General features: G+C 41.9%; 1 protein-coding gene across 1 annotated transcript in view; it reads right to left on the reverse strand.

The window, feature by feature from the left end:
• LOC130929497 (corticotropin-releasing factor receptor 2) overlaps positions 1 to 16,938 on the reverse strand; it is a 114,676-nt gene that overhangs the window by 15,658 nt on the left and 82,080 nt on the right. Inside the window, exons 7-11 of the mRNA XM_057856653.1 lie at positions 14,125 to 14,185; positions 11,967 to 12,039; positions 11,639 to 11,724; positions 10,946 to 11,081; positions 6,050 to 6,091 (exon numbers count right to left, since the gene is read on the reverse strand). Of these exons, the coding sequence (XP_057712636.1) occupies positions 6,050 to 6,091; positions 10,946 to 11,081; positions 11,639 to 11,724; positions 11,967 to 12,039; positions 14,125 to 14,185 (398 nt within the window). The remainder of the gene's footprint in view (positions 1 to 6,049; positions 6,092 to 10,945; positions 11,082 to 11,638; positions 11,725 to 11,966; positions 12,040 to 14,124; positions 14,186 to 16,938) is intronic.

Consider the following 16,938-nt stretch of genomic DNA (forward strand, 5'->3'; position numbering starts at 1 on the left):
CGGATGGTGGATAAAGAACCTCGACTAACATCCAAACAATTTCAAACTGTCCTGCAGTCTGAGAGTACAACAATGTCAACCCGTACTATCCATCAGTCCTTGAATGAAAATGGACTCTATGGTAGGATACCCAGGAAGACTCCACTTCCGACCCAGAGACATATAAAAAAGCCAGGCTGGAGTTTGCCAAAACCTACCTGAAAAAGCCAAAAATGTTTTGGAATAATGTTCAATGGTCAGATGAGACAAAAGTACAGCTTTTTGGGAAAAGGTATCATCATAGAGTTTACAAGAAAAAAACCTAGGCCTTCAAAGATAAGAGCAAGGTCCCCACAGTCAAACATGGCGGATGTTCACTGATGTTTTGGGGTTGCTTTGCCACCTCTGGCACTGGACTGCTGGACCGTGTGCATGGCATTATGAAGTCTGAAAACTAATAACAAATTTTGCAGCATAATGTAGGGCCCAGAGTGAAAAAAAGATGGGTCTCCCTGAGAGGTCACAGGCCTTCCAGCAGGACAATGATCCAAAAGACACTTCAAAAACACTAGAAAATGAGTCCAGAATTGAATCCCATAGAACACCTGTGGAGAGATCTGAAAATGGCAGTTTGGAGAAAGCACCTGTGATGTTCACAATGTAGTTATTGCATGTATGTTGATGTAGTTGGGTTCCGGTGCCTTTGGGGGGAGCCATCGGAGGTGTTGTGGTTATTGGGAATGCGGAAGCAAGTTAGTCTAAGTAAAGTTGTTGTTGGAAGCAAACGTGTGTGTTTCTTCGGCATCACAAATATAACATTTGGCAGACGAGGATGGCTGATTTTGCTTTGCCACCGCCTCCACCTCTTCTCCCCTTCCCGGGGGAGCCGGCTGTTCCTTGGGATAGGTGGCTGGCGTCTTTTGAGGACTACCTGCTGGCTTTGGGTCACGCAGGGTTGGAAGATGCGAGAAAGTGCGCGCTGCTGCGGCATTGCCTCGGGCAGGAGGGGCAACGCATCTTCGCAACGTTTCCGTTAGTGGATGACAAGTATGCCACGGCCATAGCTGGCTTACGAACACATTTTTGTTCGGGACGGAGCCGGCGTATGTATCGCTTTGAGTTCCGGCGGAGGGCTCATAAGGCGGGCGAGTTGGTTGCGCAGTACGTCGCGGCTCTGCGTGAGCTGGCAAGACACTGCGATTTCAGCGGCTTGGAGGATGGACTTATTGTGGATCAGCTAATAGAGAAAAAACTCTGCTGTCAGCTGAGGGAGAGGCTGTTGTTGGAACCTGACTCGATGACGCTCGCTGTCGCGCTCGCACTCGGAAGGCAGTTGGAGGCGGCGTTGTCGGAAGCCCGCCTGTTTAGCCGCGAAATCCACGAGCCGGTGACGTCATCAGACGCGCCCGTCCAAGCGACAGAGTATGCTGGCGCGGTGGGGTGCAGCCTGGAGGTGCAAAGGGTGGATCGGGCACCAAAGGGGGCTGCGCCTGCGTGTTGCACTAATTGTGGATCATCCAAGCACACGTCTAGGGATAATGCCTGCCCCGCACAGGGCAAACGATGCCGTAATTGCAATAAACTGAACCATTTTGCTCGTTGCTGCCACTCCTCTCCAGCACGCCAAAATACAGCAGCTGTTCCCATTAATGCTGTTCATAGCAGGCAGGCATCGTTCAGACATTGTACATGCAACGTGGGGGGCACGCCTGTCACGTTGCTTGTGGATACAGCAGCTAAAGTGTCAATTCTCAACAAATACACGTATGATCGTCTGTTTAGTCATGTGCCGTTAAAAAGGGCGACTTTGCCTCTGTCGGGCTTTGGCCATTCTCCAATCTCCATCATGGGCGTAGCGCGCCTTCCTGTCAGGTACGACGTGCACAGTGTTCCTGCTGCTGAATTCCACATCACGCGGAGGGGAGCGAACATCATGGGCCTAGACCTGCTGCTCGCATTGGGCTTCACCATGACTGACGGAAAAGGCGTGCAGATCCTGAACGTCGCCTCCTCCTGGACTGACTGCTACCCGGAGCTGTTCATAGGACTGGGCCACATGTCCGGGTTTGTGCACCAACCAACCGTTGATCCGTCTGTGCGTCCAGTTATACAGCCGCTGCGTCGCATTCCATTGGCTCTTCGGGACTCAGTGGAGGTGGAGTTACACCGCTTGGTGAAGGAGGACGTCATTGAGCCTGTCAATGCTTCACCATGGGTGTCAAACTTAGTGATTGCGAAAAAAAGAGGGGGCGGATTGCGTCTTTGTGTTGACCTGACGGACGTCAACAAAGTCATTATCCCGGACAAATACCCTCTGCCCACGGCCGAAGAACTGACCAGCCATTTTCATGGCTCTGCAGTTTTCAGTAAGATGGACTTGCGAAATGGATATCTTCAAGTCCCTCTAGCACCAGCCAGCATGGACCTCACGGCGTTTGTAACCCACGTGGGGGTCTTCAGGTACAAACGGATGGCATTTGGGCTGTCGTCGGCTCCCAGCTGCTTCCAGAAAATAATGTCTGTCATCCTGGCTGGCATTCACGGGGTGTCCATCTACTTGGATGACGTAGTGGTGCATGCCCCATCAAGAGAGCTTCATGACACCCGCCTTCGGCAGGTTTTTGAGAGGTTTAGACAGCACGGCATCACCTTGAACCCCGATAAGTGTACTTTCGGTGTGGCTGAGGTGGAGTTCTTGGGATTCAGGTTGTCCAAAGACGACATCGCTCCAATTATGTCGCACACAGATGCGGTGCTCTCGCTGCCAGACCCGCAGTCACCCTCCCAGCTCGCGTCCTTTCTGGGAATGGCAACCTACTACCTGCGGTTCCTGCCTCATTTCTCTGAGTCAATGGCCCCTCTGCGTCAGCTGCTGAGGAAAGATGCCGCGTGGCACTGGACCCCAGCCTGCCGTGAGGCTGTACAAACAATCAAGCAGCAGCTTACGTCCCCTCCTACTTTGACGCACTTGAGCCTGACTGCGCTCACTTTGGTCACCTGTGACGCATCTGGAGTGGCGCTTGGTGCTGTTCTCTCGCAGGTCCATGGAGGGGTTAAGCGTCCTGTAGCCTTTGCCTCCAGAGCCCTCAGCCCGACTGAGCAGAAGTACTCAGTGGGAGAAAGGGAAGCTCTAGCCTGTTTCTGGGCATGCAAGCGCTGGCATGTTTTTCTGTATGGCAGGAAGTTCACAATCCGCACAGACCACCAAGCACTGACGGCATTGTTGGCGACAAAAGGCTCAGGTCATAAGCCAATGAGACTGCTGAGGTGGTCAGACAGGCTGAACCAGTACAACTTCGACCTGGTGTTTATGCCTGGACGGGCAAATAAAGTAGCCGACCTCCTCTCCAGGGCAGTCTCAATCACGAGGGCAACGACTGATCAAACACCTGAGGTGGAGTGCGAGGAGGACTGGGTCCATGTGTTGCACGGGCCTCTCAGCACGGTGGTCACACTGGCAGAACTGCAGCAGGCGTCGGCTGAGGACGATACCCTCGTGACCCTCCGCCAGTTCATTCAGGATGGATGGCCGGGTAAGATAGACGACCAGCTGTTACCCTTTTACCGGGTCAGGGATGAACTTTCGTGCTGGGGAGAAGTCTGCCTTGCCCGTGGTCACCGCACCATTGTTCCACAGAGACTAAGGGCCCGAGTACTGCATATGGCGCATGAGGGCCACCTGTGGGTGGTCAAGGTGAAACAACGTTGCCGTGACACCGTGTGGTGGCCTCAAATCGACACTGATGTGGAGGACCTGGTACGGAACTGCTCATGCTGTCTCCTGAGTGGTAAGACAGGCAAGCCTGCCACGGCACCTCTTAACCCAGCACCATGGCCATCAGCACCATGGGACCATATTCAGATTGACCTTTGTGGGGAGCTGCATGGGGCACCTGCTCATGCACACTACCTGCTTGTGGTGCATGACCTACATTCTAAGTGGCCCGAAGTGGTGCAGTTGTCCTCCGTCACCACGCACGCTATCATCAACAGTCTGGATGTGCTTTTTGGGCGTTGGGGCCTCCCCGCTGCCATCACCTCGGACAACGGGACTCAATTCACGTCGTTGGAGTTCCAGGAGTTCTTGGCACAGCGGTCCTTCAAGCATATCAGGCCAGCGCTGTATCACCCGGAGGTTAACGGGGGGTAGAAAGACTGAACAAAACATTGAAAGAGGGCATTCGAGCTTGCCTAGAAGACGGGCAATCGTTTAATGCTGCTCTAAATCGCACCCTCCTGACTATCCGAGCATCGCGACACTGCACCACGGGAGTGTCACCTGCGCTGCTGATGATAGGGCGAGAGCTGAAGCAACCGTTGGACCGTCTGAGAGCTGTGACTACACGTATACAGGAGGATCAGGAGCATCAAGAAGTCAGGGCCCATGTCCAAAGTGCACAAGCCCGCATGAAGGGGAGGTTTGATATCACTCATCATGCCCAGACCCCGGCATTCTCGGTTGGTGACTGGGTCAGGATCAGGTAAGCACACCGTCAAAACAAGCTGAAGTCATACTGGTCTGAACCTGTTCGGGTGTCAGCGCAATTGGGTCCGGTCACATACCGTCTGGAGAATGGGACTCGTTGGCACTCAAACCGGCTGCACAGAGTCTCACCCCCCACAGTCACCCCTTCAACGTTCTCCCGGGCCGCATCCCTTAATTGGAGGCAGCGTCCAGGAAACCTGCAGGAGGGGACTCTCCCTGCTGCACAGACAGGGCCGGCCCGCCAGCCGACTCGTCCTCAGAGAACAAGGGCCCCGCCGGTCTGGCATAGCGATTATGTTATCGGGACATGAGAGATTTTGGGTGAAGGGGGGGGGGGGGTGCATTTCATGTTACGGTTAAAGGGTTGTGATTTTGTTGTTTTCTCAAGGGAAGAAGGGGAAAATATGATGTTCACAATGTAGTTATTGCATGTATGTTGATGTAGTTGGGTTCCGGTGCCTTTGGGGGGAGCCATCGGAGGTGTTGTGGTTATTGGGAATGCGGAAGCAAGTTAGTCTAAGTAAAGTTGTTGTTGGAAGCAAACGTGTGTGTTTCTTCGGCATCACAAATATAACAGCACCCTTCAAATCTCAGAGACCTGGAGTAGTTGGGCAAAGAAGAATGGTCTAAAATTTAAGCAGATCATTGTAAGAAACTCATTGATGGATACCCGAAGCGGTTGTTCGCAGTTATTTCATCTAAAGGTTGTGCTACCAAGTATTAGGCTGAGGGTGCCAATACTTTTGTCCGGCCCATTATTGGAGTTTTGTGTAAAATGATAGTGATTTAATTCTTTTTTTTTTTCATTCTCTTTTGTGTTTTTTCATTGCAAGCAAAATAAATGATGATATTATATTACCAAAGCATTTGTGATTGCAGTCATTTTCTGGGAGAAATTGAGCATTATCTGACAGAATTGCAGGGGTGCCAATACTTTTGGCCAGCACTGTATAATTGTCGACTTCTTTCTTTTTAAAAGTTTATGGCTGGATCTTTCCCAAATTGATTTTATGGAATATATTCGTAGCAATCAATCCGGCGTGCCAGGTTAGTGGTCTCCTCTCGCATCACAAAAACATGCATATTAGGCTGGGTGAATGCTTAGAAAAGGAATGGGTGTGAGCGCCAATGGTTGTTTGTCTCTTTGTGCCCTGTGATTGGCTGGCGACTAGTTAATTTTGGGCCATTTATCCCCAAGTAAAGTAAAGAATAAATGTAAACACATTAGCCTTTACAATATGCTTATTAGTTATCACACAACAACTGCCGTGAATTTAGATATGTCACAATAGACATACAAGATCGCGGACTATTCACCTCTCTCCACTTTTCACTGATTAGCAAGCATTTGAGTAGTGGCGTCAGTCTTGTAAAAGCAAAGAGACGCAACCCAATCAGGGTTTAATTGTATTAAATAACCTCAAAAAAATGCATGAAGCACCAGAACGTTAGTGCATGTTGGTGTTTTTGTGAATGAAAGTTATTCACACACGACTAGATCAACAAAAAAATTTTACAACAAGGATTTTTCCAAACACTTTCAACTCGGTCTTACAAATGAATGACAGATGGCGTGATACTCACCTCTCCGTTAAGGAAACAGTAGAAGACAGACACAAAGAAGCCCTGTGGAAAAACATATATCAGCGCCATCCTGTATAATCACAGCATTATTAGACGACACCAACTAATGACACATTTTTGCTCTTCACAAAATGAAAGCCAATTACATGGTGCACATGCTGGAGACCCTAATGTCACATAAGTGTCCAGAGGACTTATCTTTCAATGCCAAATCTTTGTTTTAAAAAACATAATAGTGATGACCAACAGGAAACATTTGGTTGAGGTTCTTGCTGCCAAAGGAACGTTAATCTATCATTAAAACAAATGGTTCGCCTACTTTTTCTACTCTGCCTTGTGATTTTTGATCATTTCAATAAAACTAGGAAAACAAATGTTTATGTCGTATTAGTTTATATACATTGTTAATTTAGGAAAAATTTAATAGTCAGTTTATGCATACATTTACCATTAGCTTGAAAAGTAGTTACTAGAAGTTATGTAGTGCTTTGTTATTCACTAATAAATGAATTCCAAAAGGTTTGTTACTTATATTCTACTCAGAATAAACAAATAGAAATAGGTCAAAAGCCTCCTATACAGGGTTGGACATCGTTTGAAATTGAACGATTCCGGTTCCGATTCCGGTTCCATGTTTTGATTCCGGTTCCGAACGGTTCTCGATTCAGATACTTTTGAGGCAGTGTCAAAACAACAAAGCAAGGCTAAAAAAATCTATAGTTTAAAGGGAACCTTAGATAAAAGACATGTAGTTCTTAAAAGATAAATGTTAGTACGAGTTACAACAATTTGATATTAAAACTCCTCTTAATGTTTTCATTTTAATAAAATTTGTAAAATTTTAAGCCAAAAAATTAACCAGTAGGTCGCCATTATTGTTGTTGACATCGCAGCGCGGTGACGTCACACGGGCTCGCTGCCGGGCTTCCACAGTGTCACTCGTGAACTACGTAGACATGTCGTAAGTCGTAAGTTCTGCCCTTCTGCCCGAACGTAATATTAATGACAAGGATAGCCCTCTCGATATTTCACAAAACGAGCAGCAAAAGCAAAATGAGAGAAGTCGCTTACATGTGTCAAATTGGCTAGTGACAGCTAGTACTCTCCTGCTCTAGTGACGGAGAAGGAGAGTGTTTGATTTCAAAAAATGTTTGCAGATCTTCACGGCAAACTATTAAGTGATCCAACTTATTCCAATATTATTATGGAAATTGATAGTATCCACACAGCGGCTTGATTTTTTTTTTTTTTGCATCACCTTACCTTATTTTTGTACGTAAAGGTGCTGTCCACGTCGTCAATGATCATCCTGTTCTGTTTATAAGATGTTGCTCCTGAGAGTCCGGAAGCTTGCTTCCCGGTTAATAAGCGACTTGCCAGGGTTTTTTCATATTCCTGCTGCCCTGGTTATTTGAATCCTCTACCATGTGCAGTTATTTAAGTTCACTATTTTTTTTCACCTCACTTTTACGGCTTCTCACTGCGGTTTTCCCTCTGTTTTTTTTTTTTTTTTTTGCTGTCTACCGTTTCGCGATCGCGTGTTTTTTGTGTGTGTTCAATAAACCATTGTATGCGACCCCTCTGCATTTGTTGTCTAATCTGTGGTCAACCATCGCTTCCGCATTCGCCAACCATTTGTTGCTTTTCATCTGAGGACTTGAGTTACTTTTGCAGCTAATTGATCGATAAACAATACACAAACCATCGAAGAAGAAAAAATAACATCGTCATTGTCGTGTTTCCTGATTGTTGCCAAAAGTGTGTGGTCTTGAACGCTCCCTTATTGCAGCGCCAGTGCGGAGTGGAAAAGAGAATTACGTTTGCTCACAATGTGTCTCACGTGCTTAAAGTACACGACAGTCCTTTTAGATCTCAATGTGCAAAATAACGCGTCATTATTACCTTTTGGGGCAATCTGTTGGGCAGAAAATGATGCGAATAGCCAGCAATCAGAGTAAGTTTAAAACATGTATTCATTCGTTCTTAAGCAAGCTTCCGGACTCTCGGGAATGAACTGAGACATAGGCAGGCTGATCATCGACGACGTGGACAGCGCATTTACGTGACAAAAATTTGGTAAGGTGATGCAAAAAAATCAAACCGCTGTGAACTACTGATGCCATCTACACGACATGTGACGTCACCGCGCTGCGACGTCAACAACAATAATGGCGACCTACTAGTTAAAATAATTTTACAAATTTTATTAAACCGAAAACATTAAGAGGGGTTTTAATATCAAATTAGTATAACTCGTAATATCATTTATGTTCTAAGAACTAAATGTCTTTCTATCCTTGGATCCCTTTAAAAAATTATTACTTTATATTAATGTCTTAACTTCTCGATTTATTAATTTTTTTTATATGAATTCAAAATTTATTATCTTTATTATTATGTATTATTAATACAATTAATAAGAAAGTTATGAATTATATGAACTTCTCACAGGGTTAATTTTAACTTGTATATAAATATCAGTCTTTGAACTTGAATGTGATGAAGTTTCTTTCCACAGGAGTGCACTTTCACAAAGATGTTTATTTTTCAAAAGCTCACGGAGAAAACATTTACTTATATTCTTTTGCCATACATGTACCTTAGCTGGGAGCTACAACGGAGCATTAGTATAAATTCTTCTATTGATTATAATTGGATGTAGATGAGGCAAAATAATAAGGTTTCCTTATTTGTAAAAACGATTCTGTTGTGTTTACAGACACATGCAATATTTATGATGTGACAATACTATTTCGGCAAGTGAGTTGCACTGTCGGAGTATGTGTGTATAATGCGGAGAAGAAGAGATGAAAGCTTCTGTCTAGGATGCGTTGTGATGTGATGTGATGTTATGTTTTCACTGCTTAGAGTTCATTAAAAAAAAAAAGTAATCGAATGCTTCATATGGCTGCTTCTTTCTAAATAAGCAACACAACAGATTCCAAAGCAAAAATCCTTTTAATACTGTTGATTTTAACGGAGGCGTCTATTGCTTTAAGAGGGCGGCTGTTAACTAACGCCAGCGAGTCTGTCATTTCGCATCTAGTTCTATTTACAAGTGATATCAACCATAGCCCGTTTCTATATGGCAGAAAACACAGACAAGGCTGAAAAAGCAGTTTCTGCTCTTGTACTCCCCTTTAAAAGAAACTGCAGTATTTTAAGCCAAAGCAACTGTTGTGTTTGCTAGAACAATATGTCTATATGCTGCCATAGCAGATTAATGGCGCATTAAGCTCCCGAACTATTTTTAATTTGTCCGTTTTACCCTGAAAACCCCCGTTTACAGACGTCGTGCAACCGCTTTTGTTTCGACCAAGCCATAAAAAGAAGGTAAGTAATTATATTTATTATTCAAAATGTCTGTCATTTTTAGCTCAGAATCATTAATTGATTTCTAATATTTAGTTTAAAAAAAAAAAAAAAAAAAACTTAAAAAAATTATTCACTCGCATTTTTTAAACTTTTAAACAAATTAGGTCACAATGAAAAATTTGGGGTCTGTAAAAAAGTCACGGATATCTACCTCATAACTATCGCTTAATTGTATTTTTTTTTTGTTACTGTCGCATTTTCCCCGATAGGTTAAATGATAAATAATCGATCCAAACAAAGAAAAACTGCAAAATAACGTTTAAAAGGGTACACTATATGAAAAAGAAAATCTCAACCACTCCTTGTTGTCTGCGATTTCTGCATCGCGACCCTTGTTATATCACCATGTTTCACCCATAAAAAAAAAAAAAAAAAAAATCTAACCATGGCCATTCACAGCTGTGTCTTGACACTCGGTGATACATGCTACATGGAGTTTTTGGATCGAAACAACGATAATATCTCGTTAAAATAGTGGCGTTTTTAATCCTGCTCTCGCATGCTCTCGCCTCCAGTTAGGGTTTTGTTGTTTAATTTTTTTTTTTTTTTTTTTAAATTCCCTCCTGTTCAAAATTTTTCTTCCCCCAGAAAATTGAAATTTTAAGCTTTCCAATGATGTATCACACATGCATATTGAACAATTTTGAAATTTGGCCAAATTGAGGGTCTCAGAGCGGAACTTCAAGTCACCTGAGTGTTTTCTGCCATATATATAATTGGATTTATTCTCATACTATTCCATCCATCCATCATCTACTGCTTAATCTGGGTTCGGGTCGCTGGGACAGCAGAAAACAGACGTAATGTATTGTTTTGCTTACCTGGCGCAGCGTGTCAACTACGTAGCACTCAGCTAGCTTTGCACGTGGCACTTAGGATATATTCCATGAAGCCGGTCGTGCATAGTTGGTTGAGCAGCCACCTTTGCATGACATAGTTGTGTTGCAAATGTTGCACTGAGCTGACTGAACATTTTTGTTTTTTGTAAAGTTAAGCCAAACTTTTGAGCGCCGCCGCACCGTGTCCACGGTTGTAATCAAGTTGCAATACACACACACACGCGCTTCTTATGGCTTCTTTGTGGTTTTCGGCAGCATTTTTTTCCCGCTCGGCGGTCAGGGCATTGAAACATGGAATCGAAATTTAAAAAATCGAACTGTTCCAGGAGAACCGGAGTTTTAGAACCGGGTCCCATGGATGCTCGATGCCCAACCCTACTCCTATAACAGATTGTGTTTGACTTGCAATATTTCAATTGCTAAGTGTAATATTTGAAGATAGCGGGGGGAATAGCCACAGGACACCACTCCTGCCTACACGGCCTCCCTATTTGTGACAGCTCAGTGCACAAAACAGCGTCGGGATGTCTTCTTTCCTTGCATCGTCCTCCTCCGCCAAAAGAACTCACACTCACACACACACACACACACACACACACACACCTGGAAAGGGAAGCTTCAACAAGAGCCAGTAGGGAGTCAGCATGAGTCACACAGGGACGGCAGAGCCCACATCACTTACTTGGAAAGACTGCAGGAAGGAGTTGAAATAGACGAAGACGATCTGCGAGATGTCGTCCCCCCCTGGGTTGACAAAGAAGAGCATGTAGGTGATGCCCAGCAGAGGCAGCAGCACCAGTGTTGCCTTCACGGCTTTTCTGCAATGGAGTACCACAAAGGAGGAGAACAATTCCTCAGCTAATTGTGCTCAACAATACATCAACGATCTTAAAACAACACACCCACACAGATTCACACATTATTATACCGTATTTACGCACCAAGCGCGAATGCAGTATGGAGTGTGATAGTCCCTTTTCTAAAAATAGTCAACTGCTAACATGTCTTTAAATCAAAATAATGCGCTTCCAGATGGAGCTGAATTCCCCCTTGTGAAATGATCTTGGCTAATGAACCATGATTAATATTAATAATGTATCCCGGAGCTACTTGCAACACGAGATCCGATCTAAATATACATGCAGTCAAATGTGAGCATTATAGGCATTTGTGGATTTTTACAAAGGTCTCTCTAGGAAAACAAAAAAATGTTAATGAAATCTTTTTGAATTGAATCCCAATAATTGCAGAGGAAGCTCTTCAAACTGAAAGCAGCGATTAGAAACTCAATGAATGGATGCTTTCCAAGCATCACCTCATGGCGGATGAAACTGAAGAATTTAGATCAATTGAAAAGACACCAAAGAAAACTTACCTATACTGTATGGTTTCTGAGGTGGTTGACGCTCTCAGTTTGGTCATCAGTATTCGGACGATATTGAAGAGGAAAACAAAGTTTATCTAGAAAAGAAAATACATATTTTTTATGGAAAATCCTCTAAATGGTCATTTGACGCCCTTCTTTACCCACATTGTCAAAAATAGCTTTGCAATTCAGGAATCATTCACTGTCAGGCCCACCCAGTTAATTTGGATGATTATTACTTTTAATGCTAGCCAATAGGTTAATTACAACTTTCCAGGGATGCTACCAAATGTTCATTCACAAAAAATGTACAGCACAGTTCAGCAGTGATGCTCACCAGTAAAACAAGTATGACAGGCCCTTGGTAAATGTAGTCAATGTATTTTTCTGGCTCCGTCCCAAACCAGCACCTTTTGAGATGACAAACACAATGTACTTCAAGGCAAGACATTTTAATTTTGTCAAATAACTGGTATTACTATCAATACAACATATCAATGTATTTGGCAAGGATTCTATTGAAAAAGTTTTCTTTCCGATTAAAAAAGTTCAATTAAAAAATATGCAATAATGTGCTACTACAGGCTGAAGGCTGTGACAAAGGGCGTTCATGCCCTCTACTGGCTAACTCCTAACCTACAGGCAATAAAACGTCTGCAATTAATTAATAAGCTCCGATACAAAGGATCATCATAATGATTTAGAGGATCGACGCTTATACAGTGGTATGAAAAAGTATCTGAACCTTGTGGAATTTCTCACATTTCTGCATAAAATCACCATCAAATGTGATCTGATCTTTGTCAAAATCACACAGGTGAAAAAACAGTGTCTGATTTAACTAAAACCACCCAAACATTTATAGGTTTTCATATTTTAATGAGGATAGTATGCAAACAATGACAGAAGGGGGGAAATACTGTAAGTATGCGAACCATCACATTTAATATTTTGTGCCCCCCCCCCCCCCCCCCCCCCCCCTTGGCAGCAATAACTTCAACAAGGCGCTTCTTGTAGCTGCCGATCAGTCTGGCACATCGATCAGGACTAAACTTGGCCCAGTCTTCTCTATAAAACTGCTGTAGTTCAGTAAGATTCCTGGGATGTCTGGCGTTAATCGCTGTCTTTAGCTAATGCCACAGCAATTCAATGGGGTTCAAGTCTGGACTTTGACTTGGTCACTCCAGAACATGTATTTTGTTCTTCTGAAACCATTCTGAAGTTGATTTACTTTTGTGTTTTGAATTATTGTCTTATTGCAGCATCCATCCTCTTTTTCGCTTCAACTGTCTGACAGATAGCCTCAGGTTTTCCTGCAAAACATCATGATAAACTTTTCATTTCATTTTTCCATTAATGATTGCAAGTTGTCCAGGCCCTGAGGTAGCAAAACAGCCCCAAATCATGATGCTGCGTGCATGAATTCTGTGGAGTGTCCAAGTGCCTTTATGCGAACAGTAAACAAGCAACAATGTTTTTTTAAGACAACCGTGGCTTCCTCCGTGGAGTCCTCCCATGAACATCATTCTTTTGATTTACAAATAGTTTATGTGTGCACATTTCTGTAATTCTTTAGCAGACACTCTAGGGTTCGTTTTTTACCTCTCTGAGTGTTCTACACTGAACTCTTGGCGTCATTTTTGGTGGATGACCACTCCTTGGGAGAGAAGCACCAAACTCTCTCCATTTGTAGACAACTTTTGTGACTGTCGATTGATGAACATCAAGACTTTTAGAGATGGTTTTGTATCCTTTCCCAGCTTTATACAAATCAACAATCCTTGAGACAGATCTTTTGACCGAGCCATGATGCACATCAGACAATGCTTCTCATCAAGACAATTGTTACCCGGTGTGTGTTTTATGGTGGGCAGGGCAGCTTTAAACCACTCATCAGTGATTGGGCACACACCTGACTTAAAATGTTTGGTAAAGATTGGTTTCAATTGCTCTTTAAGTCTCAGAGACAGAGGGTTCACTTATTTTTCCCCTTCTGTCATTATATGCATGATATCCTCATTAAAGTATGAAAACCTATAAATGAGTGGTTTTAGTTCAAGCAAACACTGTTTTTTCATCTGTGTGATTTTGATAAAGTTCAGCTCATATTTGATGGTGATTTTATGCAGAAATGTGAGAAATTCCAAAAGGTTCAGATACTTTTTGATACCACTGTACATCCCTAGAATATACCTACCAAGTTTCATTGTGATCCATCCACAAATAATGGAGGAAGAGATCAAAAAATGATAGTTTACACACCCCCAACAACAACATGGCCCTGTATTTGACAGGCTTTAATATGTGTATGCTTAAAACTGCCTTATTTGTTTTTCATCCAAAGCACAATAATCCTGGATATAAATAAAACTGGATTTGTTTGTTGTGTTTTTTTTTTGTTTTTTTTTAACCTTTTGTACCCAGAATGTTGAAAAATGACTTGAGCAATAATGCTACCTGGATAATGAAATGTTTTCCATCATGTAAACACTTACTTTTCATTTTCATAATAGAGCTTCCCAATGCTCCAGGCTATTATTATTGGACACGGAATACCTGGGGGAAAAGAAAGGCAGCATTTGAAGGCGTGATTTCAAATTGTACCGAACTCACGATTACATAAAAAAATAGAGAATCATTTCAGTCAGGATCTTACTTGTGGCTTTGATTAAATGCTAACAATTTGTTAACAATTGTTATTTGCCATTTGTGCATGCATCATTTTGGAGCGATTTGGGACAATTACCAAAAAAAAAAAAAAAAAAAAAAAAAAAAACGAGTTTGGCATAACATTCACAACAACGTTAAAGCTATTTCTTTTCTACTTTTTTTTTTTTTTTTTTAACTTATGCATGGTTATTTGCTGAAAAGTAATACATTTGCTGCCGTCATCTAGCATCTGATGCCAAGGAACTAGAGATGAACCTTGATATTTGCATGTCTCATAGTTTTTGTAACATTTGATTTTCAGCAGTTTTTTATTTGAAACATCCCAATTCTCATACATCCAGAAAAACCTGAGCGTGGGCCATTCATTCCCCGAAGTTGGCTGGCCAAGCAATGTACTTATGTCTCAGGCTGCTTTTGTTTGTTTTATCATATCGCGTGTTCAAAGGGCACTGAGTAAATTATGTAAAAAGGGTTCAACTGACAGGACGGCATATTCAATAATGCAAGCTTTTTCACTCAGTCAACACTACCATAACATATCCAGTCAAATGTCAAGCCTTCAAAATAATAGGTCCAAAGACCTTGTGAAATTGTGTAATTAATTATCCTGGCATTGTGACATGTGCAATATGAACTAAAAAGTAAATACACAAATAAATAACTTCAATATTCTAATTCATTGCCTTGTGCCTGTAGAAGTTATATATATCAAACACATGCTTGCAGGTATAAAGCTTCATCAAGTGAGAAATACTGAATGTTCCGGTTTTCTCTTTTTGATCTAGCGGCCCTCTGAATTTGAGTGATACTAATAAAGAGAGAGGCAAACTTTGGATCCTACAATGAGAAAATCTTCATTAGATTCAATTTGCATCATCTGGGATGACAAATGTGCTAAATTATCCATGCGTGTGCAAAGTGACACAAAAAAATATCTTAAAATAATGAATGACTATTCATAGGTGCTCATTTACTCTAACACACATACACATGTAGGTGCAATGAAAAGATATTGTTGTTTTATTAAGCTACTCACCAATATGTTATGTGCCCTGTGCCTCGTGACACATTTAATTTGCCTGTCTACTTTATTGACTAAACCAAGTAGATATTTGTGTACGTCGCCCTCTGGTGGTTGGCCGCCATTACTGGCGTGTTTGCATTGGCGTCAGTCAATGTAAACAATAACATTAGCTGCTGTTGGCTATGTGCTGCCAGTCGTTTTGCTCGGATTAGCTATCTATGTGCGCTTGTCCTCGATAATGACGTAGGCGCATCAGATTTGTTCCCGGAAATAATAAGCCCACACGTTACCGAAGATGACTGGAAAAACAGACGTCTTTGCACAGGTTTTTTACAGAGAAAAAGGTACCCGCTGAGCCAGCGGCGCCTACAACCGAGTCCATTCTGTATAATATGTGGCTAAAAGATAGCAAACAAGCAACAAAGTGAATGCATTGAGAGCAGCAAACCTCGCGGCAACCTCGCGTATTACTATAACCAAGAAAACTTTCACGATTGGGGAAGAACTCATTATGCCTGTGACCAAGGATATTTGCCGTCAGGTTTTAGGAGAGACGGCTATTAAAAAAGGTTGATTCAGCGTATGGTGAGTTACATTTTCCCTGCATGTCATGTTCGTTTTTCGCCCCGTCGTGTTATTTTATATCTACTGTAATTTTCTGCCACACATTGCCGGTCTGTGACAAAAAAGCTCACATCACACTGGTCCGTGGTGCAAAAAGCGTTGGGGGCCACTGATATACATAATTTCATACAATGGGAAAGAAAATTACCATTTTTATTTCATATTTATATGTCACATAGAAAAATATAAATATTTTTAAAACAATTAGTAATTTTGGCTAATATTGCAAATAGTTTTTGATTATCATGAAATATAATTACTTAAACTATAGGATTAATGTATTTCTATTCATTACTTTTTTCTTTAACTCATAATATAATTATTCAATTGTTTAATCATGCTCCTATTGTAATGGTAAAATATAAATTATTGCTGTAATGTACTTAAAGATTTTAAAATTTGAATGTGTCTAGATTAAAGATTTTGATCAATCATTATTGATACTCTATATTCTATGTAATTCATTATAACAATAATGGTAAATTAAAAAAAAAAAAATTTAATTGCATCCAAAAATTTATTTTACATGTGGAAAAGAAGATCTACGTTTGCATTATACCATAATTTTTGATGTAGACTAAGTTGCTTCTTATAATTTATAGTCCAATTCAGCTAATTTATGGATTTTTACAGGCTAATGAGCTGCATGCCTTTTGGTGTAAATATCCCATAATACAATGTGGAGGCCTGCAGCTTATAGTACAGTGGATCCTGTAAATGAACAAATACTGTTCTCTTGTAAAAATGTGTTGTGTTCGGCATATAATTGGTTGTGCCTTAATAGGCCAAAAAATTAAGCTACATGTACACTGTTGAGAGAAATGGTGGAGGAAATGTTTTGTATTCATAAATGTGTCCTCAGTTGATGTGGAAATAATGCTCCTATTGCTTGTTATTATTGACATATTAACTTTTCGCCACAAGATGGCAGGATGGGACTTAATTGTCTAAAGTGCTACTTTTATTACTTCTTCTTGTTTGACTTTGATGA

Source organism: Corythoichthys intestinalis, chromosome 14 (genome assembly GCF_030265065.1).
Source record: "Corythoichthys intestinalis isolate RoL2023-P3 chromosome 14, ASM3026506v1, whole genome shotgun sequence".
NCBI lineage: Eukaryota > Metazoa > Chordata > Actinopteri > Syngnathiformes > Syngnathidae > Corythoichthys > Corythoichthys intestinalis.